The sequence below is a fragment of the Camelus ferus genome, chromosome 5, assembly GCF_009834535.1.
Source record: "Camelus ferus isolate YT-003-E chromosome 5, BCGSAC_Cfer_1.0, whole genome shotgun sequence".
In the NCBI taxonomy this organism is placed as follows: Eukaryota; Metazoa; Chordata; class Mammalia; order Artiodactyla; family Camelidae; genus Camelus; species Camelus ferus.
Window position 1 is genome coordinate 59119166 of NC_045700.1, and position 27675 is coordinate 59146840.

The following is a 27675-nucleotide window of genomic DNA, read 5'->3' on the forward strand; positions in this document are numbered from 1 at the left end:
ATTTTGTTCTGAGAATGTGGTAATACCCTTAAGCAACTGGAAATTTCATAACATCACCTAATCATACATGAAAATGCATTTGTCTGCACTATTTGAGAATTCACAATTAGGGATCTGGAATTAGTTCTAACTTATTACTAACTTTGATTAGAGGAGAGTGAGATTAGTGAAGTAAAAATTTGGTGCCAGAAAGGTTGGGGTATAAATCATGCTTCCATGACCTACTATTTGTGTTTCTTTGGGTAAATCAATCTCTTTGAGCCCCAGTTTCCTCATCTGCAAAATGAGATAATACCTACCTGAAATGACTGAAAATTAACAGTGGTTTTTAGAATGCTAGGGGTCATAAATCGTAACTCCTATTAGATTCATATTGATAAAACCCTGGGAATAGGCAAAAGGTTTTCCTTTTACACTAAATGTTGGGTAGTGTGTCCTCTTGAGTATTTGTTACACTATCTGTGTTTTCCTAAGCAGGTTGGTCTCTTAGATTCTGAAAACAAAGTGGTTCTCAGGTGGTACAGATCAACAAGCAAGAGTTGTCATCTTGTCTGGAAGAGAATACTCCTTCACAACTATCCTCTAACGTACCAACTAGAGGACAACATGAGTTCTTCTACTTCACCTTTCATTTTATTGTACATAATACTGTTAGTACTTCTTCCTATCTGCATAGATTCCTGGTCTTGTTAAAGAGTTTGTTTGGCTAGGATCCTTTTGTCTAGCCAGTCTCTTTTTCAAACCTTTCAAACAGTTAAGTATTTAAATCAATGTCTTTTTGCTTGGAACAAATAACCTTTCCAGAGAGAAGACACATGGGGGAACTTCCAACTTCTTTCCATCGGTTCTACAAACCTACTTGTTTGGATACCCATTCTTCTCTCACTGCTTTTTGTTCAAGTGTGTCATCAAGAGCCTCCCTTGATCTACTGTCTTCAGTTATTGCTCTGTCTGCTTTCACTCTACAGCCAAACTTCCTAAAAGAGCTTAATATTCTCCCTCTGGTCCCTGTCCAATCACTAAAATTTGGCTTTTTTTTACTCTATATCCCTAGAACTGTTCTCACCCTCCTTACTGCTAAAACCTGTGGCTACATTTCTGTTCTTAACCTTGGTCTCCCAACATTTGTCATGTATGACTACTTCTTTCTTTTGGAAAAAATTCCTTATTCTGTGCACCACTGTCCTGTGGCTCTTCTTGCCACTGTGACCAGTCGTTTTCAGTCTCCTCTTCTCCTCTGCCTGCCTGTTTTTTGTTTGTTTTGTGAGCCTGAATCTATTTTTTTTAATATATATACATTTTTATTGAAGTACAGTTAGTTTACAATGTTGTGTCAGTTTCCAGTGTACAGCACAATGCCCCAGCCATACATGAACATACATATATTTGTTTTCATATTCTTTCTCACCATAAGTTATCACAAGGTATTGAATATAGTTTCCTGTGCTATACAGCATGGACTTGTTTCTACCTGCCTCTTGAGTGTTGATATTGATGTTTTCTCCTAAGCCTTTTCTTTACACATTGTCTTTAGGATTTAAGAAGAACTAAGTGAATGTTTGTTCAATGAATGAATTGTGTCTGTATTGATGGTTTCTCAAGAGATTTGACTATAATTGACCTTGTTAAGTTAAGAAATTTAAATATATCATACCTGATCATACACTTTACAGCCAAACTTTGTTCCAGACTCTCTGGACCACGCTCTCTTAAACTACCCTAACTACGAACTTTCAGTAAAGAAAATCCAGGCTTATTCAGCTTTCATGTCTGAGGTTTAGTTAGCTTTTTTTTAGTTCTCTGTATATAGAAGATAATTATAGAGGTAATTTGAAAAAGCATGCATTACTCCCAATTTTTATACCAGTTTAACTTTTTACAAAAGTCTTATAGCATTGGTGTCCCTCCTCAGTAAAATAGTATTTCTTTACTTGGAGTAGCAATTTAATTTAAATATGCTCTGAGTAGATACTCTGAAATTTAGGATTAGAAGAGGGGAGAGAATTAATACTTAATGAAACTTGTATACCAGGCATTGGCCTTGTGTTTGCCTACATTATATATTTTCATCCTCTAACAACTCTGGGAGACAAATATTCTTAGTCATCTTGTAGAGAAAGGAAGACTGAGTTAAAGGAAGTTAAATAGATACTACCCTGACAGAACCAGAGTGTCAGACTTTATAGCTTATGTGTCTTTTATAAGTGATGCTGAAAATACAAGTTAGGATGAATGCTATATATAGAGTTAAACTATGTAAGTACTTGCGTTTATTAAATTCAAATTGTGTTAAAAGTTGTTTGTGTTGTTTTATCCCTAGGCAATTATTTGGCAGAAAACTAGAGTATCAGATCATAAAATGGCTCTCATGTCTGTTCTGGGGACTGCTCTTATGGGCAATATGGAACTCATTCAATACCATTCTGAAAAATCTCAGGTATAATAATAATTCTAATTTACAATGAATCTTATTACTTTTCTGTGGCTTTGGGGTGGCAAGAAGTTTTTCTTTTAAAATTTTAACAAAATCTGTGTACAAGTTAAAAAAAGAAAATACACACAGAGCTCATATTAAACCTCTCTCCCCAGCCCTACTTCCTGTTTTTATCTATTCTGTTTATTGTTTTTAATTTTAAGTATTGTACTTGCATTAATTTTTTTTAGTGATTTTCAATTTAGGGTCGTTATCTATTTATATAATGAAAGAAAAAGAGTTGAGTTTTCTTACCTTTGTTTTCCCCTTCCCATCATAAATATGTACTCCAGCTTTCTTTTCTTGATCTCTTAGCTTCAGTCTTCTTGGGTCCCTGTAATACTGGATGAGGTTATTAACACTCCCACTCTTACCACCTCTTCCCCTCAGTCATTCAGCTCCACTTTTATGTTATCAAGCTATCATTAAACCTATTTTCTTAAGTAACCATCTTTTATTTTCAGATTGATTTTAACAGTTGAAAACTTTTATGGAGTATATATTATTATGACTTCTCTGTTCTCTTCTCTTCTTTCAAATTTGTTGGAATCTGTTTTCTGCTACTAGTTCCCTTCCTATTCTACTTTGTGGTATTGAGTTCTTAATTATTATCATTTTATTAGAGCTTTGAATGGGAGCTTGTGCTCAATTAGTGTGTTCTCTCTGCCTGAGGAACAATTCAAGCCAGCCTTAGTGGCCATGATCTGACATTGGTTCTGTTTTTCACAGTTCCCTTAATAGCTGTTTAATAGTTTAGATACTAGTGCCACGGTGGACTGGTTATAGTGGCCAACTTGGGATATTAAGGGTACTTTCTAAATTCCTCTTGGTTCCCTGTGGTTTCACGGCACTTTGTTGTCTATACTGGTAACCCAGGAAGCTTGCAACAGGAGATCCAGGCTTAATATCTGTGGCATTGTGCTCTAGAGAGTCTAGCTGTCATAGGTTGGTCTGAAGACCAGCAGCATTGGCATTCCTTGGAAACTTGTTAGGTGAAGAGTCTCAAGCCCCATTTCAGAGATATTTAACAAGAGTCTGCATTTTAACAAGGTCTCTGGGTGCATATTAAACTCGGAAAAGCACTGATTTAGACCTTGGTCAGCTGAAAAAGGAGAAAGAGGCTTACTGAAACAGGTGAAAGTCAGGGTTGTTTCAGCAGAATTGGGGTAGTGGAGAGGACAGGTGGGTAGGGGCTCTTTATGTGATAAAGGCATAAAGGGGAAGCTAATTGGACAGCAGGGTAGAAGTGCGATGAAATATCTTATCAAGCTTTGAATGTGGTAAGACAGAGAAGATTTTTGTGACAGCTAGTTAAAAATAGTAAGCATTTGAGGATGAAAGAAATAGAGGCTCTACATCTATATCTTAGCGTCACTGGTGCATATGTATGGAACTGTGTGAAATTACTCAGGGAGAGAAGAGAGCAAGAAAAAAGGGTCTAATGATGGAACTCAGGGGGACCATCATCATTACATGCTGTAAGCAAAGGGAGAGAAAAAGCAAACCAGACTAAGGAGGAAGTGTCAGAGAGGAAGCAGAAAGACCAAAAGAGAAGGCTAAAATAGTATCATGCTTCCCAAAGAAGAGGGTTGTCATTGATGTCAGAGTCCGCAGAGAGTCAAGCAAGAGTAGAACTGAGCATCTATTGAAATTGGTCATTGAGGTAGAAGCCAGATTATAGGGGATTGGATATGAAGGGAAGGGGAGAGAGGTCCATAGTTGAAGAGCAATTAGGGGAGAATTATTTGTATTTTGCCTTTGATTTTTGTTTTGCTTAAATTTTAGTTGAGGAATACTTGGGTATAGAATCTTAATAAAGTCTATCCATATTTTAATTTTGTTGTACTGATTTGGCCTCTTACAGACATTTTTTTCCCCATAAAACAGCCTGATTTTCACTTTTTACAGCATTGTATAAGACTTTGCCATTTGATTTTGCTTTTCCATATAACTTATAGTTTGCTAGTTCTTAAGGTTATCTTTTGGGGAGAAGGGGCAGGAATTCTTTCCTAAAATTTTATTATGAACATTTTTAGACATTCAGAAAAATTTAAAGAATAGTATAATGAACATCCATATACTCTCTATGTAGAAACAATAATTCTTAACATTTGGCCATATTTGCTCACACACACATACACACACCCCTATGTGTATTTATACATATGTATAAAGATTATCTAAGCCATTTTTAAAGCTCAGTATTTGAAAGTAATAGTAATTATTCAATGGCCAGCCAAGATGGTGTGGAAGGAAAATAATAGCAATATTACCAATTTTTTTCTTCATTTTAATCTTCATTCTTGACTCTTCTGGTCATTTTTTTTTTCCACCAACAAGCCCAGTAAGACTTTCAGAGGCTAAACAAGCTCTCCCTGATGCTCAGCAGGTGTTTTAAGAAGAGTCTCATGTTACTCAGTAAATTATATAACCATTTGTAAATGCTGTGAAGTTTTACAGTTAATTAAGTAGTATCATTTTGTAATGGATTATCCAGCTTTATTTATTAATTTATTTTTTAAATTGGCACAGTTTGGCATCGTGACAATAATGCACTTAGCGTTCTAAAATTGGTAATGCAACTCCTTAAAGACCTTATTTCCAGGGACAGGGATAGCCATAGACATAGGTGGCAGCCTACAGGCTATGTTGGTGAGGAGCCTCATGGTTTCTGCTTCACTAAAAGCAGCACCCCTCACTGACTCTCACTTTTCCAAACCTAAGCTGAAATTTTACTATTAGTGTTTCTTAACAGCCTAGTAAAACATCTGATTATAGTTGTTTCAGATAAGAGATTATTATAGGCCTGTATTTTAAATAATTGGACCAAGATCACACTAGTAGTGGAGCTGGGATTTAAATCACGTCTGGCTCTATCTTGTATCCCTAACAGTTCTCTATATTATCTTTAAAAGTAAAAGTTGAAGCATTTTCTTTGCCTTCTATTCCCTAAATCCCTCTCTCTCTCTTCTCTCTGGTATTTTTCCCCCAGAACCCTTCTTTATTTTCTTCCTCTTTTCATATATTTGTAAAATAGAGAAAAATAGCATAAAAATAATCGGTTTATTTGTAGAAACATTTTCTAAGTAGAAATGAAGATCGGGTACAATACTGCAGTGTGTCAAAGAGTAAAAGGGATTTTTCTTTTTCCCTCAGAAATGAAAACCCGGTCAGATTGACTTCATAGCATACTCAGAATAAGGATAGAAACAGTCACTTCTTTACAGAAAAATGTGGCTAAAAAGAAAAGGATAAACAGTCAGAGGAAAGTCACAATATACAGAAAGAAATTTTTAAAAGACAGAAAGAAGATAGGGTTATTCAGAGAGCAGTAATTTATGCTGTATGTCCTGTGACAATAAGACATATACACATTCATGAAGTTTTCTTGAATGTCAATTTTTCCATAAAATAGAGTTGCTAAAAGGGAGTCAGAGTCTGAGAACACCAATTTAACATGCTTCAGTCATTTATTTAAGTATAATACTTAGGGTTATCAGGAGGTATATGGCTCTTTAGAACTTAAGATGAAAATCTGTTTGTTAATTTTTATACCTTTTGATGTATTGTATATAACCAGACCCATGGAATCACATTGTTGATATCGCATATTGATTCTGTAACTATTTATTGCAATTATAGATTTATCTAAGTGGATTTTTTCCAAAGCATGATGCAGACCACTCTTTAACAAGTCTTTCAACCCCAGAAAGGAGTTTCATCTTTATAAACAATCGACCAGTACACCAAAAAGACATATTAAAGGTAATCTTTTTTAGAAAAAATTTATTACTTAGATCAGAAATAAAAACTCATTTGTCAGCTTGTTTAAGGACTACTTCTAAGAATTTGTTCTAAAATAAGGAAAAGGAAAAAAAAGATACAGTTTCATTGATTAAGCCTTGTGTTAGGTACCTTACATGTGACTCTTCTCAACAATTCTGTGATGAATTATTATCCTTATTTGTAGTGAAGAAACTGAAATGTTAGTGACTATCTTAGACTACATAGTCAGGAAGTAACAGAATTTGGATTTGAACCTGGACTTTCAAAACATCTGTGACATTGATCTTTTAACCACAAAGCCAGTTGTACTGGATATTTGTACTTCTTAGTGAATGCTTGTGCTTCATATAAGTTCAAAACCTCCAAATGGTATTATTCTATAAATACTGCTTTTCCTAATAAGCAGTTACATCCACTCAGTTTCTCAGTTAAATATGCTTCTTTTTGTAGTATTTTAAGGATGGCAATACTACTTTTATTTATGTGGTATTTTTTGTCTTTTATTCATTACATATATTTCTAGCTAATCCGACATTATTACAATTTGAAATGTCTAAAGGAATCTACTCGTTTGTATCCCATTTTCTTTCTGAAAATTGATGTTCCTACAGCTGATGTAGATGTGAATTTAACGCCAGACAAAAGTCAAGTTTTATTACAGAATAAGGTAACCTTTTCCAGATAATTTTTTTTGTATGTATACTATTTACAAACTTACACAGTCCTAATCATTTTTATATGAAAAAGGAGATTTGCTTATTTGTATATATCTTTTATATTTATATTATTTTTATAATTTCCCCTAACATTTGTTAATTTGTATTTTTAGGAATCTGTTTTAATTGCTCTTGAAAATCTGATGACGACTTGTTATGGATCACCACCTTGTACAAATTCTTATGAAAGTAATAAAACAGATGTTTCCTTAGTTGACATGGTTGTTAGTAAAACAACAGAAACAGATGTGCTTTTTACTAGGATGGAAACGTCTGGAAATAATTATCCAAATGTTGATACTTCAGCCGTTCTTTTCCAAAATGATGTGCATAATGATAAATCTGAGAAAAACACTAATTATTGTTTAAATCAGCAGATACCTCTTGGTGACCATTATGATGATCATTTTAGTAGTGAAAATTCTAGCATTGATAAGAATGCAAGAAATACATTTCAAGAGATCCCAATGAATAATTTATCATGTGAGGACACCCAAAAGGAATACAATGAAACTTGTTTTTTGGGTTCTGTTAAGCATACCCAATCAGAAAACAGCAATAAAGGCCATATAGATAAAAGTGGGGAAAATGAAGAAGCAGTTCCTGAGGAGTCTTTGGAAATTTGTGCAGATGACTGGAGCAAGGGAAATGTACTTAAAAATTCAGAAGGAGAAAACATTGAACCTGTGAAAATTCTAGTGCCTCAAGAAAGTTTACCATGTAAAGTAGGTAATAATAATCATCATCACTCAGATCCTGAACAAAAGAATCTCAATGAAGGTTCCTGTAGCAAAAAATCAAACGTGGTAGATAACAAATCTGGACAGCTTACAGCTTATGATTTAATTAGCAGTCGAGTAATCAAGAAACCCATGTCAGCAAGTGCCCTTTTTGTTCAAGATCATCGTGCTCAGTTTTTCACAGAAAAGTCCGAGGCCGGTTTGGAGAATGCAACAGTACAAACTGAAGAACTGTGGAAGACATTGAGTGAGGAGGAAAAACTGAAGTAAGTTTCCAGAGCTTTCATGTGACCTGAATGCTCAGATATCTATTTCCATTCTATATAACTCACTGTGTTAAAAAAAATTTTTTTTTAAACTTATTTATGGAAAAGCAGAATGGAACCTTTTGGCTTGGCTAGTGTACCTTTTTTGGCATCACTTTTTTGGGGTTAATTTAGAGGTTTTTCTGCGTTTTTGTTTTGTTTTGTTTTTTATTTTGTTACAGGCCTTAACTACTTTTCTGATTTAAGTTTGTAGTTAAAAGTTTTCCATTCTTAATTTAAAATTACCATTTTCTTCTATTTTTTATTTTATGTTAAAGAGTCTTCCTGTGACAGGACTTTTTGTTTTTTAAACTTATACATTAGACCAATTACCATTAGATGTTTTTAAGTAAGGTCTTGACTATTCCCTTTTTAAATTGGTCTCCAAAATATGTAACACAATACAAAAATTGTAACGTTGCAGATTCAATCTAGTAATGTTAATACTGTTTCTATTCAGTATAACTCAAGGCCTTTTTCTACAATCTTTTATTTACTGACAACTTGTAAACTATAGTGGGGTTTGGGGGTAGGTAAATAAGGTGGTTTGATTTATCTTTGATTAAAATAACTACATTTTACTTGCCATTTTTAGATTAGAATAAATATTCCAAAAAATATGATGAGTATTTCTAATTGACTTAGGACACTTTCTGTAAATACAAAATACTGTGTTTTGAGTGACCTAACCCACTAGAAAATGAGAGTGCAGTTATACTTCCAGTCACGTATTACTACCTAAGGCATCTCAACACTGTGTCAAACATCTGGAAAAATTTTTAAATGTAGTCTGTCATCCAGAATTTATATTTGATGGTAAACTATATGGATACTTGACCGATTTTTTTTCATTTTTACATTAGTTTATATTACATTACTAATGTAAAATGTATCAGTCTTACAAAGATACTATCAATTAAAAGTAATAAAGACCACTGTTAATACCAATGGGCAAAACCTCTATAAGTTAACTTCTCCCCACCTTTTTTTTTTGGTGGGAATGGTGGTTGTGTTTTTTGTTCTTTTTTCAAACATATACAAAAGTAGACAAAACAGTACAATGAACCCTTGTTTGCTAACTACTGAAACCCTGTCTCACTGACCCTCCTCATGGTCCGCTGCACTTCATCCTTACCTCCATTCACTTCACTTCCCCACTGTCACCATCATTATTCTGAAGCAAACCCTTGGATAATATCCTCTATTTCATAAATATTTTAGTAAGTATCTATAAAAGATAAAAATACTCGTGCTTTAAATAGAGCCATAATACAATTGTCATAATTTTCTAAAACATGAATTTTAGTATCATCAAATATTCAGTGTTCAAATTTCTAATTATATCATGAACGTTGATTTTTTTAAGTTTATCTGAATCATGATGCAAATTAGATTCACGTGTTATTACCTTTAGTTTTACCTAAATGACAGATGCAGTTTAAAGACGAGTGCATTTAACTTCTAATACAGCAAGCCCATATAAGTTGAATTATATTGACCAGAGAACTGATGATTGAGAGTTGTCTGAGAATAGAAAAAAAGCATAGGTATTTCCAGTTCTCATCAAAGTAGGGGGTGTAACAGTTTAAGATAGCTATTCCCTTGCAGCCTCACAACAGCAAGTATCATTCATTTCCTTGAGGAATATCAGTGTTGTTTCTTCCTGCAGGCCCCAAGGTGTTAAGGTAAAAGGATTATGGTTAAAATAGACCTCATCTAAAAATTTGTTTATTATCAGGAAGGATTCTGGAATTGAAAATTTTCTCTGTCTTATTGACTAAGGTAGACAAAAAAGGCATTGTTGGTCAGGAGGAAACCTCTGAAGCTACACCTGGGTTCTGACCCCAGTTCTCTTTGCTAGCTTTTTGTAAAAATGCGTGGACAGTATCTCCTGGATTGTAATGAGGATTAAATAAGATACTGTGTGTTGTGACACAGGATAAGTGACTGGTACATAGTAAATAATTGCTCATGGTGTTAATCAGAGTTTTTAATCTGTGGAAAGGAAATTTCTCTGTTGTGATTGACATTATTTTTCATTTGTATGTTCAAGATTAAATTTAATTTGAAGGCCAGAAGTAGAAACCTGTGAAGGAAATATAGTTATCTTGGGATTAAAGAGTTTACTCTATGTCACAAAATGCTCTATTAGAATCTTCCAGAGCCAGGGCCTGGGGACCATGATAGACTAGGTCTAAAATCACATTATTGAGAAGGTAGAACAAAAATGTTACATTCAAGAATCATACTAACTACCATTTCTCTTCTAGTCTTTATCTTAGAATTCTTTCCATGCTCTTAAATACTACAAGAGGTGCTAAGGGATATGAGAATAGACTCCTCTTCTATAGATAATCAACCTTCCCATCCATTCTTTCTTTTCTTCCCTTTTTTCGTATTCTTGCTTATTTCTTTCCCTTCCTCTTTCCTCCCTTTTCCCTTCCCTCTCTTCCTTTTTCCCCTTCCCTTCCCTTCTCCTTCCTTGTTCCCTTCAGTTAGGAGATATTTACTGAGGACATTCTGGGTACAGGACCCTAGCTAGTCATTACAGGTACAGTGATAAATACTAAATAAAACATACTTTCACTACTCACATACATGCGATCTGGTAAGGAAGACACTATTAAACAAATAGTAATCATAGAATGTGAAGAGGTTTTAAATAAAAGAAATATAAGGAGTTATGAAAACGCTTAGCAATTGGGCATAATCATATCTGTGGGACTGGAAATGCTTCCTTGAATAGAAGTTAATCACAATGGTGTAGGGAATTGTCTATGTAGAAGGAACAGCATGTCAGAGGGTCCAGTAGCTAGAAGGAAAAGGTGTTACTGAGGAACTGAAAGATGCCTTCTATGGCAGGGATAGATTATGGCAGAGTGCAATAAAGAAAAATAGGGGAAGTCAGGGAAGATCATTGAAAGTTCAGAGAGTTTAAATAAGACCTAGGATCACAGTTTTCTGCCGAGAGCTTAGTACAGACTTTGTAGTAGGAATACTTCCTTTTTTTCCTTTCTGGATGTTTTTCCCCCTTGCTTTCTTCTCCTTTCCTCTAGTGGGTTGGAAACAAGATTTAGGCCATGTGTCCTGCCACTGGGGTCTCAGTCAATTGATGTGAATTTGAACTTTGATTTTCAGTAGCAATGAACATACTTCTACTTAAAACAACTATGAATAATGTTGTAATTGGGGCACTATTGAAAATGGTAAATTAACTTTCTATGTAAAGTCACAAAAACATTTTACATTTTGAATTGATTACTGATCAGATCAGAATTAATATTTCTCATTCAAGTTACTAAATCCCTTAATGATATTAAGTCAAAAATAGCAGCTGTTTTTACTTACATTTACTTAATATTCCTTTGGAGATACCTTTTTATATTTCCCAAGAAACTAATTTGACTTCTTGACTAAATCAAAAGATTAGTACCATATGTAAAAATTTGTACATTATAATTAATTACAAATGGTGACTTTTCATCTTAAACTCATTTTCCACCATAGGGGAAAAATCTTAAAAATGAATGTGCAAGAGCTAAAAATACTTATTTATAGTACCTATTAGAAGTATTGAAAGTTATGTTTTTCATATTACCAGTCCAGAACTTCAGATCTAAGTGAAAATAGGAGAAAATAATATAAAAAATAATGACTGTGGTCTGGTCAGTAACCAAAAGAGGCGTTTAAGATTAGAAACAACATTTTCTAGTCTCAAATTTAAAACTCCATTTTAAAAAATTTTAGCAAGTTTACTTAAATAATTACCACCAACCTTTAGTCAATCATGTGCCCCATTCATTCATTAAGTTTCTTGATAGAAAATAATGATAGCAAACATTTATTATCATTTACTGTGTGCCAAGCACTATTCTAAGTACTTAAGACATTTTAACTCATTTTATTCCTCATATCAAAACTATTAGCTAAGTGTAGATTGTCTAGATATTACAGACAAGCCTACTGAGGCACAGGGAAGTTAAATCATTCGTGTAGGTTTGCAGAGCTACGAAATGTCAGAACCAGGCTGCCTGCCTGCCCCTGAGGTCTGTGCAAAAAGTAGTTTTCAATTCTGTATGCATCAGAATCACCCATGGAGCTCTTTAAAAACTGTGCTGCCCAACTGCAGCCTAAATGTGGAGTCTTAGAAACTAAGGGTAGGACCCAGGCATCTCAGTTTTTTAGAAACGGGTTTATATAAATGCTATGCCAGACTGTCTTTGGCCCTGGAAGTTTCATTTTACTCCTATTAGTATTAACCAAAAAGAAAGGACCTTATAACTTCTTAGGCAGTGTAATTTTAAAAGGCCCATTATCTTGTACCTTTGAAATTGAATTAGATGGTTTGGATGTGTTCAGTGTATTTGAATTTATTTTTTCATTGCTGACTCTGAAATGAGAAATAAATAGTAACTGAAAAAAATTGACATTTAGCTGTGAAACCATTATAAATTTAATCATATAATTTTAACTTTGAGTGTCATAGTGACTTTAATTTTACTAGTACTAATTAGTAAATGTGTGTAAATTTTGTTGTGCTTAAAGAATTGTTTATTTTATGTTAATGTTACAGCAAATGTTTAAGGAGCTTTTCAGATTTGAAATTTACTCCTTATTTTATTATTTTACTTAATTTTTTTTTTTAGTGCCTATACCTTAAATGGTTTTTAAAATTGGGTAAAATTTAGCTGCTGTGAATTACATAGATCTTAACGGTGTATATAGTTTAATGTGTTTTTATATGTGTACACCCATGAAACCACAGCCACAAACAAAACATAGAACATTTCCATCAACCCAGAAAGTTCCCTCATGCCACCTTACAAGCCGGTCTTCATACACAGCCACTGTTCTGATTTCTGTCACACTAGCTTGGTTTTGCCAGTACCTGAACTTTATATATTTTAAATCATAATGGTATGTACTCCTTTATGTCTGGCTTCTTCCCCACAACAAAATATTTTTTTGATTTTTATCCATGTTTGTTCACTATATCTATATAGTTTATTCCTTTTAATTGATGAGTACTATTCAGTTGTATAAATATACCACAGTTTGTTTTTCCAGTTTCCAGTTGATGGACATCTTTCCAGTTTGGGGCAATTATGAATAAAGCTGTGTTGTTTAGTTTCCATATATTTGGAAATTTTCTAATCATCTTATTGCTACTGATTACTAATCAATTTTGTCATAGATAGGGAAAATACGGTTATATTTAAACCTTTTGAAATTTATTGAGAATCAAGCTTAGCAACATATCTTGATGAATGTTCATGGACATCTAAAAAGAATCTGAATTTTGCAGCTATTAGATATAGTGTTCTAAAATGATACGTCAAGGTAGTTGATAGTGTTGCTGAAATCATCTATGGCTTTAGTGATTTTTATTTTTTGGTCTAGTTCTGTCAGTTATTAGGGAGGGATATTAAAGTTCCCAGGTATGATTCTGGATATATTTCTACCTTTAGAAATATGAATTTTTGCTTCATGTAATTTGAAGCTCTGTTATTAGGTGCGTGCACATTTGTGATTGGTATATCTTCCTAATGGCCCCTTTTGCCATTATGAAATGTTGCTCTTTACCTGTGGTATTGTTTCTTCTTTTGAAATTTATTTTATCTTATATTACTATAGCTACTCTTTCTTATGCTTACTATTTGAATGGTGTATCTTTTCCATTCTTCTACTTTCAAACTATCTGTGCCTTTTTCTTTTCCCCCTCAAACTATCTGTGTAACTCTTGTGGACAAGTATAGCTGAATTTTGCTTTTTTTTTTTCTTAGTGGTCTACATTTTTATTTTGCTATACCTGATAGTGCTTTATGTTCCTTGATTTAAAATTTTTAATTGTTACAGATTTTTTAAAAATTGGCTTTATTGAATTTTAGTACTTTTTCCCCTGAGATTTGGTGATGCCTTGATAGAAAAAGATTCATTGTGATTCTCTTGGTGCTTTTCCCTAAGAAATTAGACCAGAATATTGCATAGGAAGTTGATTAAATACTTGAAAGCAGCTTGGCAACATGTGCTTACCTAGATTAGTAGAATAAAAAGCATTGTATGTATGCAGTATGCAAAAGCAAGAGTAAATATGAAACAAAAATATACAGCTATACTGAAGGTGAAGGTGTTTCTGATGAAGTGCATTTTCCAAATGTTGATAATTTAAAAAATATTAGGAGTCACTTCATGTAAAATATTCATGTTTTAAATTTTTACATTTTTTGTCTTCCAGTTTTATTGAGATATACTTGACATACAGCATAAGTTTAAGGGATACAGCATAATGATATGACTTACATACATCATAAAATGATTATTACCACAACAAGTTTAGTGAACAGCCATCATCTCATATGGGTACATTAAAGAACTGGAAAAAAAATACATTTTTTCCTTGTGATGAAAACTTAGGATTACTCTCTTAATATTTTTCATACATAACATACAGTAGTGTTAATTTTATTTATCTTGTCATACATTACCTCCCTAGTACTTACTTGTCTTAAAACTGGAAATTTGTACCTTTTGTACTTTCATCCAGTTTGTACTTTCATCAAGTTCCCCGTTCCTGCACCCTCTGCCTCTGGTAATCACATATCTGAACTCTTAGGTTTGTTTGTGTGTTTGTTTGTTTTTGAAATGTCATTGACCTATGACACTATGTTAGTTCCTGGTACACAAATGTACTGATTCAACATTTCCATACATTTCAAAATGATTGCTATGTGAATCATCTTGCTATGTTAATATCATACAAAGATATTAACCAAATTATTGACTATTTTCCCCACACTGTACATTTCATACCCATGACTTACTTATTTTTTAACTGAAGGTTTGTACCTCTCAATCTCCCTCACCTATTTTTCTCCTCCCCAACCCATCCCCAGCAGCCACCTGTTTGTTCTGTATATCTGTGACTGTTAAGTTTGTTCGTTTGCTTTTTAGATTGCACACATAAGTGAAATCACACAGTATTTGTCATTCTTATTTCACTTAGCATAATACCCTCTAGGTCCATCTGTGTAGTTGCAGATGATAAGATTCATTCTTTTTATGGCTGAGTAGTATTCTGTTGTATATATATACTACATCTTCTTTATCAATTCATCTGTTGATGAGCACTTGGTTGCTTCTATATTTTGGGTGTTGTTAATAATGCTGCAATGGACATAGGAGTGCATGTATCTTTTTGAATTAATGTTTTTTTTTTCATTTTCTTCAGATAAATACCCAGAAATGGAATTGCTGGGTCATATTGTAGGTCACATTTTAATTTTTTGAGGAATTTCCATACTGTTTTCCACACTGGCTGTACCAATTTACATTCCCATCAACAGTGCATGAGGGTTCCCTTTTCTCCACATCCTTACCAACATTTGTTATTTGTTGTCTGTAACATTTCTTACAAAGCTGGGGTGGCTGTGATTTGAACTCTTAGCTTTTGTTTGTCTGTAAAACTTTTGATCTATCAGATCTGAACAAAAGCCTTGCCAGGTAGAGTATTCTTGGTTGTAGGTTTTTCTCTTTCATCACTTTGAATATATGCCACTCCCTTCTGGCCAGCAGAGTTTCTGCTGAAAAGTCAACTGATAGCCTGATGGGAGTTGCCTTGTATATAACTTGTTGCTTTTCCCTTACTGCTTTTAACATTCTCTCTTTATCTTTCCTTTTTGCAGTTTTAATTACAGTGTGTCTTGGTGTGGTCCTCTTTGGGCTGTTACTGTTTGGGACTCTCTGCATCCGGACCTGGATGTCTGTTTCCTTTCCCAGGTTTAGGGAGTTCTCATCTATTATGTCTTCAGACATGTTCTCTGCCCCTTTCTCTCTCTCTTTTCCTTCTGGGACCCCCATAATGAGAATATTAGTACATCTGATGTTGTCCCAGAGGTCTCTTAAACTGTCCTCATTTCTTTTTATTCTTTTTTCTTTCCTGTTCAGCTTCAGTGATTTCCAGTACACTGTGTTCCAGTTCACTGATCCATTCCTCTGTATCACCTAAACTGTTGATTCCTCCTAGTATATTTTTCATTTCACTTATTGTATTCTTCATCTTTGTTGGTTATCTATATTTTCTCACTCTTTGTTTGAAACTTCTAACATCTCACTGTGTTCATTCATTCTTTGAGAAATCCAAGTTTCTTTGAGCATCTTTATGATAATTACCTTACACTCTTTATTGGATAGATTGCTTATCTCCACTTTAATTAGTTCTTCTAGTGTTTTATCTTGTTCCTTTTTTGGAACATACTTATCTGTTGCTTCATTTTGCCTAATTTGCTGTTTTTATTTCTATGTATTTGGTAGGCTGATTCCCTTTCCCCATCTTGGAGAAGTGGCCTTATGTAGAAGACATCGTGTGCAGCTCAATAGCACACTCTCATGTGATCACCAGAGCTATATGCTTTAGGGGTGCCCTCTATGCAGCCTATGTGGGTCCTTTTGTTGTAGTGGCCTGACTCCTGTGGGTGCACTGGTAGGTGTGTCTGGTCCCACTCTGGTTGTTTGCCATGCCCTACCTTGTACAAAGTGTGCCATCTTCTGGTGGGTGGGGCCAGGTCTTGAGGTGACTGGCTACAGAGTCCTGGTGGGTTCTGAGTATAGTCCTGGCCCATTGGTGGGTGGAGTTGGGTCTCAAGGTGGCTGGCTACAGACTGGAGGTCCCAGGTCTGCCTGCTGGTAGGCTGGGGTGGTTCCTGACAGTGCTCTGTGTAGTTGGGGTGTCCCAAAGCTGGGTGTCCCAGAGTTGGGGTATCAGCCTGCTGATGAATGGGGCTGGTTCCTGACATGGCTGGCTGTGGAGTCTGGGATGTACTACAGTTGGTGTTGACCCACTGGTGCATGATGCCAGATCCTGGAGCTAGTGCCGGCACACTGGTGGGTGGAGCTGGATCTTGGGGTCACTGGCTGCAGGGTCCTGGGGTCACAGAGTTGGTTTTCTATCATGGTTGGTACCAATGGCTGGCTGGGGGTCTCAGAGGGACCATGCTGTGGTATGTGGGGTCAGGTCCTGCGCCTACTGGTGTAGAGGGCAGCTTCCTAGGGTGGTTGTGGGCTCAGGGGGTCCTATGGCAGCTGGCCTGCTGGTATCTGGGGCTGTGTCCCTGACTGGTTAGCTGCTTGGCCTGAGGTGTCTCAGTACTGGTGCTGACAGGGTAGAGAGTGGGGGCAAGACTGGGTCCTGAGGCTAATAAGCTAGAGGGAGGATTCCACAATGGTACTTGCCAGTACCAATGTCCATGTAGTAGAATGAGCTCCCCAAAATTGTTGCTGCCAGCATCTGTGTCCCCAAGATGAGTTCCATTTGTCTCTTGCCTCTGTGGAAGGCTCTCCAAGATCAGCAGGTGGGTCTGACCCCAGCTCCTTTCAAACTACTGCTTTTGCCCTAAGTCTTGGAGTGTATGAGATTTTGTGTGTGGAGTCTCTATTTCCCAAAGCCCTCTGGCTCCACTGAAGGTAAGCCCTTCAAAGCCAAATGTTCTGAGTGCTTCCCTTCCCAGTGTAGGATCCAAATGTGGGGCTCCGTGCTCCTTGGGAAGAACCTCTTCAGCTGTAATTGTCCTTTTCTTTGTGGATCTCCTACCCTGGGGTTATGGGTCTTGATTATATTGCAACTCTGCCCCTACTACCCATCTTATTGTGGTTCCTTCTTTATATCTTTAGTTATAGAAGATCTTCTCTACTAGTCTTTTAGTTCATTCTCATCGATAGTTGTTCTGTAAATAGTTGTAATTTTGTTGTGCCCATGTGAGAAGGTGAGCTCAGAGTCTTCCTACTGTACCAGTCTTGACTACACCACTGCATCTCTGGATCTTGCTTTTGAAATTCAGTCTGACAGTCTTTACCTTTCAAATGGAAGATTTAGTCCATGTAATGTAGTAATTGATATGGTTTTGTTTTGGTCTGCCATTTTCCTGTTCCTTCTCCATTTTGTTTTTCTGTTCATCCTTGTTTTGGAAGAGAGCAGCCTCTCTAGGGTTAAAAGAATGTAACTTAATATTTAATTTTAATTCCTCTATTGACTTTGCCTAATTTTTTGCTTTGGGGAATACATTATACATCTTTAATATATCATAATCTACTTAGAGTTAATTGGATACCATTGCACATAAAATTATTAAAATGTTCTAATAATTCCACTTATTACCCCTGTCCTTTATGCAACTGATGTCATATGTTTCACATCTACATAAAGAAAACCTCACTTTAAAATGCTTTTTTTTTTTTTACTTAAACAATTAGCCTTCAAAGAAATAAGAATTTTTTGAAACAGTTTTTTTTTTTTTCTGTTTACCTACATAGTTACCATTTTTGGTGCCCATCATTTTTCTCCTATAGATCTGAGTTTCTATGTGGTGACACTTCTTAATAGTGTAATTATACTATATCAGATTTACAGTTTTCTTTTATCTGAAATGTCTGTTTCACCCTCATGTTTGAAGGACATTTTTATAGATAGAATTGAATTCTGGATTCTTTTAGCACCTGAAAGATGTTACTGTTGTCTGGATCTAAACTGCTTATGATGAGAGGTTATATCTATCATTTGTTGTGGTGTTTCTTTTTTGTAATATCTTTTCTTTTCCTCTCTGCTTCCAGGATTTTATCTTTATCTTTGGTTTTCAGCAGTTTGATTCTAATATATTTAGCTGTGGATTTCTTTGCATGTATCCTGCTTGGGTTTCATTGACTTTCATGGACCTGTAAAATGTATTTATCCAAATTGGATAATTTTCAGCCATAATTTCTTTGTTTTTTTCCCCATCACTTTTGGTTTTTTTTTAATCTGGGACTCCAGTTACATGTATGTTAGATTGCTTATTGTGCCATACATAGGTCACTGAGGTGATTCTTCAGTCATTTTTCTCTCTGTTGTTCAGATTGGATTATTTCTATTGATCTGTCTTTAAGTTTACTGACCCCCCCCCTTTTTTTTTTTGCCCTCTCTAGTCTCCTGTTAAGTCTACCTAGTGAATTTTTCGTTTCAAATACTGTATTTTTTAGTTTTAGAATTTTCATTTCCATTTGGTTCTTTTTTATCATTTCCCTTTTTGAGATTTCCGCTTCTAGTCTCTCGTTATGATCATTTTTTCCTTAAGTCCTTAAATATGTACAAAAACATATTTTAAAAAATTCTTTTTGCAGTTCCAGCATCTGCATCATCTTGAGGTTGGTTGCTACTGTCCACTTTTTCTCTTTAGTGTAACTCACATTTTCCTGTTTTACTGCTTGAGTGATAACTTTGATTGTATAATGGACATTGTGAGTGATATGTTGTAGAGACTCTGGATTCTATTATCTTCTTCTGAAAAGTGTTAGGTTTTGTTCTACACGCATTTAAATTGCTGACAGATGACCTTGAGCTTGTGGAGGCTTTATTTTACACTTCCTTAGGCAAAGACTAGTTAAATTTTGTAGGTAGTCCCAGGGCATCTTCCTTAGTTCTAGGACATAATTTTTGTTTGTTTGGTTTTTTTCTTACTTGTAAAATGTGGCCCTCCTCCAGTTTTAATTGAAAGGTCAAAGTGTTTACCAAGCCATCTAATTGTGTGGAATTTAAACTCCAAACTCCATTTCTTCTGCAGTGGGCAGCCACTGAAATCTCTGTTTAGCTCATTTAGCTTCCTAGTGGTTATTTTCCTGTAGGCGTTCACATATGGGATTTTTCTCCCTCAATTTCCAGTTGTTATGGAAGCCAGGAGTTGTCTTCTGATGACTCAGTATAGTAAGAGTACAGGTTTCTGACTGAGTTCTTGCCACTCTCCCTTAATGCTGGGTACTGCCCTCTGGGTAAAAGTGGTATAAATGTGGATCTCTTTTTTTTCAAGGGTTGCATCCATTCCAGATTCTTTATGCTTTTCATGGTTCATCAATGCCTATTTTAAATAGTTGATTTCTATATTTTGTTCAGAGTTTATCATAGTTATAGGGGAGGGTTAGTCCAATACAAGGTCTTCTGTCATTACTGGACCTGGAATGTCAGCTCTTTTTTTTTTTTTATAAAATTTATATTAAAATTTTTATTAAATTTCTGATTATGACCTTATTAGTTCTGTTTTATCTCTATTCATAGATATGAAGAGAAGGCTGCTAAAGACTTGGAACGATACAATAGGCAAGTCAAGAGAGCCATTGAACAGGAGTCACAAGTATTAAAAGATGGCAAAAAAAGGATAAAACCCACCAGCGCATGGAATTTGGCACAGAAGCACAAGTTAAAGACTTCATTATCTAATCAGCCAAAACTGGATGAGCTCTTTCAGTCCCAATGTGAAAAAAAAAAGAATCAGAACATTAAAATGGTTCAGATCCCCTTTTCTATGGAAAACTTAAAAAAGAATTTTGATAAACATGAGAAATTTGACTTAGAAGAAAAGGACGAACTTTGCTTGATCCACAATCTCAAGTTTCCTGATGCATGGCTAATTACATCCAAAACAGAGATAATGTTATTAAATCCATACAGAGTGGAAGAAGCTCTGCTATTTAAGAGGCTTCTTGAGAATCATAAACTTCCTGCAGAGCCACTGGAAAAGCCAATTATATTAACAGAGAGGTATGGTGAAATAATAATAATTTTTTTTACTCTAACCATTTATTATTGAAATTGAAAGTAAAAGTTGAAAGTGTTTCCTAGTAGGGAAAAATGATATTTATTTAAAGAAATTTTTTAAACTTGAATTCTAATCTTTAATGGAATTAATTGCTTTTAAATAAATAATTTTAAAGTATTCTACATAATTTATTTCTGCAGTTAATAAATATCAAGCTCACTTCTCCCTGTACAGTAGTGATTTCCCCAGGGTAACTCTGATGTTGGATTGCCATGACTCTTCTTCATTGTGAACTCTGTTTTAGCATTTCAAACATACACCAAAATAGAATTATACTATTAATGCCTTTATCAACAGTTATCAAGATTTTGTCACACTTGCTCTATCTGTTCATGTAGGTATACACACACAAACACACATATATACACATATTTTCTTTCCTTTGCTAAAGAATTTTATAACAGTTCTCACCCTTACAGCTTTCAGTGTATCTCTCTAAAAAATGGCTATTTTCTTCTGTAATCACAATGCTTTTATCATACCTTACACAATAATTCCTGGAATTGTTCCTCATTGTCTCAAAATGTCTTTTTATAGTTTTAAAATTATTAAGTTTAATTTGTATATAAATAAAGTCCACCCATTACATTTTATGTTTTTTAAATCTCTTCTAGTATTACAGTGTTAACTTAATGTGGGTATTGAGTCACTTGTTCATTGGAATAGCCCATTGTCTCTATTTGTCTCTTTTGCTTCCTTGTGGTGTTAACTGGTTTTTCCCTCTCCCATTTAAGAAAAATTTTTTATTTTTATTTTTTTATTGAAGTATAGTCAGTTTACAATGTTGTGTCAATTTCTGGTATACAGCATAATGTTTTGGTCATACATATATTTCTTTTCATATTCTTTTTCACTATTGGTTACTACAAGATACTGAATATAGTTCCCTGTGCTATGCAGTAGAAACTTGTTTATCTATTCCTCTCCCATTTTTAAATGGAAGTTAGCTCAGGAGGATTGAATAGCTTTAGATTCTACTTTCTGGTAAGACTGGTCAGTAGGTGGTGCTATGTGCTTCATTTTTCATTACATCAAAAGGTACTTATCACTGGATTCAGCTGCTGACAACCTGATCTTCTACCTTAAAGTTCCCTGTCAACTTTTCCATTTAATGGTTTTATCCATTAATGATTATTGCCTGAACTAATTTTACTAGAGATAGTAAAATGGGGTATTTCCTTTTTATATCCTACATGAGCAAATTGTTTTCTGTAAAAACAAGTAACTATTAACTAACCTACTAACATTTCACTTTTTTATACTTAATAATTTTTAATCTGACAGGTAGGAGAAAGGGCAAAGGAGATAAAAACTTGAAATAAAAAAGATAATGAGAAATTTTTTTTAGGACAGAAATTTGTTTCAGAACTTCCAAGAATAAATCAAAAATTATTTACAAAATGTATTAAAACCCTAGTGTTAAAAAGACCTTGCCTCCAGAAAGAAGGAAATAGGGCCAGAATGAGGATAACATTTGTTAAAGCTATCTTTTAAATTAAGGCAACAGTAATCACAGTAACTAAAATCCAGCATCTTTCACAGTATTCTCTTAAGATTGGCTTAGGAAACTGTCAAAGGAAGAGTTAAAAAGAATTAATACAGCACTTTTCTTTTTCTTCCCTTGAAAAGAGCGAGGGTGTATTTGAAATTTTATACTTGATTACTTTTCTAAATGCTACTTGTAAATTTTCATTTAGATTTCAAAAATCTTTTTGTGTTTGTACAAATTATAGATTCTTAAAAATATTTTTCTTTGATGTTCTTATTCAAAAACAAATACATTAAAAATTATTAGACAAAAACAAACAAACAAACAAAACATAAATACAAAACAGAAACAGACTCAGACATAGAATACAAACTTGTGGTTGCCAAGGGGGCAGGGTGTGGGAAGGGATAGATTGGGATTTCAAAATGTAGAATAGATAAACAAGATTATACTGTATAGCACAGGGAAATATATACACTATCTTATGGTAGCTCACAGAGAAAACAGTGTGACAATGAATATATATATGTTCATGTATAATTGAAAAATTGGGCTCTACACTGGAATTTGACACAACATTGTAAAATTATTATAAATCAATAAAAAATGTTAAAAAATTATTATTTTGGGCCCATACTGGCCTGAGAATAAATCTTTCTTATTTGAACATGGATAGCAACGAGGCTTAATTCAAAATTGTTTTCACCTTTCTTCTGAAATATGACACCCCATCATAGTTAGTAATATGCTATAATAATAGAAATAAACTGAATCATAAACAGGTTAATCATGGGTTGGACTCAGTTTTTGCATCAGGGTTTTAATGTAAGTTAGGTAGTTTATCTATCAACAGAATAATTTAGATGTCTATAAAATACAAAGTAGAGCTCAGTAATAATAACGACAGTGTCTAATGTTTATTGAGCACTTACTACATGACAGGAACATTAATCCCTTTGCTTTGATGGAAAGATATCCACACTTTAATGAGAAAACTGAAACACAGAGATGTTAAGTAATTCATCAAGGTTCATATAGTCAGTAAATAAGTGGTGGATCCAAAATTCCACTCTAGACAGTATCTTAAGATCCTGTACCACCTATTTTATACTATACCATCACCACCACCACCACCATTACCACTTTCAGTTCTCAGATTATCTTCTGAATGTTCTGTTAGACTAGACAGAGCACATCTGATATTTTAGCCAAAGGTCTCTTCTCTGTGGTATCTGCTCTCACAGCCAGTGGGGTTCTCAGCCTTCCAGGGCAAAGATATCATCTATTCACTGACTTTTTCAAGGGGTACAGGATTTTACTGAAGAAATCCTAGCTCATTATCCTGTACTGTTACATAGAACACAATTAGTTTGTAACATTCTAGATGATAGAAACTCTTTTTTCCTGCTTTCTGTATACTTTATGTAGTAGGTCTATAAAATATTAACAGAAATGTAAAAAAGTAGTTTCTTACCAGCTACTTAATAACCTTTGTATTCTGGTTGCTGGTAATAACACTTTTTAAAGGGCCCTTGGATTAACTTTTTCCCATTAATCCTTATTTAATTTTATATATTTAATAGGTTATTTAAAGAGCCATACTTTCTTTTTCAGTCTTTTTAATGGATCTCATTATTTAGAGATTTTATATAAAATGACAGCAGATGACCAGAGATACAGTGGATCAACTTACCTGTCAGATCCTCGTCTTACAGCTAATGGTTTCAAGATAAAATTGACACCAGGTATGATAATGTGGTTTAATGTTTCCTGATTTAGAAAAATAAGTTTTGTTCCATAGGTACATTTGGGTTTCATAATTTACAGATATCATGGTATATTTTTGTTTCATCTAAAGTACAATGTCAGCTGTGTAAAAACAGTCATATTGAAAAAAAGGTTACCTCTGCCTGAAACAAGCAAGTTTGGCAACTCTTTCAGTCCATTGCCTTATTTTTGCATCTTCATAACTAATCTAGTACTTTCATTTTAATTTTTGCCATCCTTTGTCACAATATGCAAACTGCCTGCTTTGTTTACCTAAATTATTAAATATTCCTTTAGATGATAAAAACAAATAAATATGTAGGATACTAGAATGGACTAACAAAAATGGACATCTTTCCTTTTTTAAAAGCATTTACTTGTTTTGCCAGTTGGATATGTAATATCAGCAGTCTGGCTATTTGAAGAATGGATGATTTGATTCTGTGGCTTTGCTCAAAAGACTGTGATAGTACTCTCTGCTTACTGTGGAAATTGTAGGTGGGGAGAAAAAGAGAAAATCCATCTGGCTAGGAGGCTTCAGTATTCCTGGCTGGCCCCTTCTCTGTTCTTTCATAATTTCCATACTTAACTGCCTTTGGCCCTAGCTACCTAGGCCAATCTTGTCCTATTACTTTTCACTTCATCTGGTATCAAGGGGCACAAAGGAACCAGGAAGAATGATTCCACTGTTTCCTTCCCACCCTACCCTAAACTTGCCATGACTGAAGTGTAGAAAAACAAAACTATGTTGAAGATTTTTAAAGGAGTGTTTTACTGAGACATGAAAAGAAAATAAGTAAAAACAATGTACAAAATCATGAAATGGGATATATTCAGATAATGCTTTGGTGTTCTAAACTTTAATTTTATTGACTTTTGCAGTTTTAAGAAAACCTACCCAGTACTTCTTACCTCCTACCTCAAACCTGGATATTTAAATTTGGAGTGAAGAGTTAGTCCAAATCCCAACTCTCCCATTTAAAAACATGTGCTCTAGGGAAAGTCAGTTGGCCTCCTCATTGTTTCCTCATCAATAACAACTAATAATTATTGAATAATTATTATGTGCAGGGCACTATTCTAAGTATTAAGTGTATTAATTCATTTGATCTTTCTAATGGCCCTGTAGAGCTGTTACTGTGTCCATTTTATAGATGGAAAAATTGAGGCATGGAGAAATAGTTTGCTTAAGGATACAGAGTTAGTGGGAGGACCAGGATATGAACCCAAGAAATATTCCTTTAGAACCTAGCTCTTATCTAGTTTATGTTGATTTCCTATTAAAATTGATATATTTACTTCATGAAGTTGTTAGCACTAAACTAGGTACTTAAATGAATCAGTTAGCATAGTACTTGGCAATGGTATGCATTCAAATATTCACTTTTCTTCCCATCCTCCAGCACCCACTTTCTGACCTGAACTGACTTATAGTCATATTTTTGGTCCTCCTAGAAATCTTTTTTCCTCGGGGTTTTTGGCATTTTAAAAATTTATTTGAAGTGTGAAGCAAAGAGTGTATGTGTGTGTATGTGTGTAGCAAATTTTTTTTTCTTAATCTATTTTCCTAATTAACTTTGTGGCATTGGTGACAGTGTCATTTTTTTCATGAAGGATGTTATCACAGAAAAAATTTTTTTAATTTAGGATAATACCACCTGTTCAAAGAGCATGTTTGTTTTTGAGTTACCCAGTAAGTTTCTGTCTGTTAGATGCTTCAGCTCTTAGCTTGTAGATAGTGTTTTTCAAGTCCTGTGAATGCCAGGTTCTTTGCCTGGTACAAAGATGTGAAAATGAATGAGGCAGTCACCTGCAAACTGACTTGATTTGATTGGAATTAACTTCAGGTTATCATCAGCATTATTTCTCTTGTCAGTAACAAATCAAATTAAAAACATGCATGTTTTCTTTTTTTTTTTTTTTAGCTGCTTTTTCTGTTGTTGATTTTTATGTCATGTTTTCTTAAAGACCATTTCTCTTTCTTTTGTGAGCATTCTGTTGTATTGGACTAACTTTTGATCAGCAGTTTGCCCATTGTCATAAAACATCTTTGGATAAAGATAAAGGCACTTGAAAGCGAGGAAGAATACCTCTGGCTTTAAAGAAAAAGATTCTGAATGTAACCCTAAGAACTCTGCTTGTAAATAAGAATAGCTTTTTATTTTGTATCAATAAGAATTATACATTTTAGGAAATAAAAACTTATCAAACCACTTATTGAAGTATTTTCCATGAAAACTGGGAAGCACTTCATAGAACTGTATGGAAACTTCTTGAACATGATTCCAAATGTCTCAAGTTTTCCATATCTTAATTTTGCAGAGATTAAAATATTGCTTAGTTTCCTCATTTGTTGGCAAATACTTTCTACCCATATCCACAAGTAATTCTGTGAAATATGTATAATTTTCTGGGGTTAATGTAGTCAGTATTAGGCTTTCCAATCTAATCATACTATAAATGATATAGAACCTGCAGTAGTGAAGTCTCTTGACTGATAAATTTGCCTGTCTGTATATATATATAAAGATGTGAACTAGAATATTCTGCTACTTCCTCTTTTCCTGTCTAAACCCTTTTTCAAGTCCCATTTAAGTTCCCCCAGTTGCTCAAACTGTCATTTTGTCTCCCTGCACTGAACTCTGTATTTTATCCCTTCATGCTTGATTGTATATCTTATTAGTCTCCAGTTGTTTCCTGGGAAGAACATTAGGATGCCTACTCTTTTTAATGTCCCACCATTGCATCTGCCAATCAGGTCAAGGAGCCAGCCAGTCTGTAACTAGGAACAGGTCAGGGATGAGATCATTGGACATCTCAGGATCTAAAACTCTTCAAGCTACATCACTCCTCTTTTTCAGTTTATCCACTGATAGCTATTACTTACCCAACAGTGGACTTTTTTTCTTATAGGTAACATTTTGTGGTCTTCAATATTAAGAACACTGTTACATAGATGTAGCCAAAGAGTAAGAATCTCTGCTATTTTCCCAAATTATAAAATGCATTCTGAAGCTAAATTTGATGCTTGGGAATGTATGCTGTTATAGATATTTTACCCCATTATATATCCAATCATGTTGCTAGGTTTTAGTTATATTTTAATCATTAAATTATTTAAAGTCTTTTAAATAATAGATAATATATAAGTTTTGAACATTATCCTAGTAAAATATTTTGAATGAACATTAGTATTTCATTTCCTTAAATTACTAATTTATTATTAAGTTACTCAGTGGTAATACAGAAAGTTACTATGGTTGTAATCATTTTGCAGTATATATGTGTGTCAAATCAATACTTTGTATACCTTAAACTTTCACAGAGTTATATGTCAAATATACCTCAATAAAGCTGGGAAAAAATGTTACTCTGTGAGTATTTTTATAATAACTTGTAAGTTAAACTAATCATAAAATAATTCAGACCTTTACATGTTATACCAGTAGGACAGAATTTGAAAAGTAGCAGTTGTTAAAACATTTAAACCAGTTTCATTTCAGTAAGTATCATGGGACTCCATTTTCTCTCCAAAGTAAGAAATGTTCTAAACGAATGTAGGGAACAGAACAGTAATAACTGGGATTAAATTAAATGATATGAAGCACATGTGGCTTCTTTGAGCACTTATGACTTAAATGTGAATGTGAAATCCCATGGGATATTATTATTTGTTCCTTAACTAAGGAACAAAACTTTTTCCTGACTATTAAATTCTAATGATGGTTTACTAAATATTTTAATAGTGATTTTATTTTTAATAGGCATTTTCTGGAATATAG

The 27675-nt window shown here is 34.1% G+C and overlaps 1 protein-coding gene across 6 annotated transcripts in view; it reads left to right on the top strand.

Annotated features, from left to right (window-relative positions):
* Positions 1-27675, top strand: part of PMS1 (PMS1 homolog 1, mismatch repair system component) — a 108337-nt gene that overhangs the window by 75237 nt on the left and 5425 nt on the right. For all 6 annotated transcript variants that reach the window (XM_032479906.1, XM_032479903.1, XM_014563033.2 and 3 more), the window contains 6 exons: positions 2321-2437; positions 6116-6238; positions 6783-6926; positions 7089-7981; positions 20097-20579; positions 23741-23871. In XM_032479906.1, coding sequence (XP_032335797.1) covers positions 2321-2437; positions 6116-6238; positions 6783-6926; positions 7089-7981; positions 20097-20579; positions 23741-23871 — 1891 coding nt within the window. The remainder of the gene's footprint in view (positions 1-2320; positions 2438-6115; positions 6239-6782; positions 6927-7088; positions 7982-20096; positions 20580-23740; positions 23872-27675) is intronic.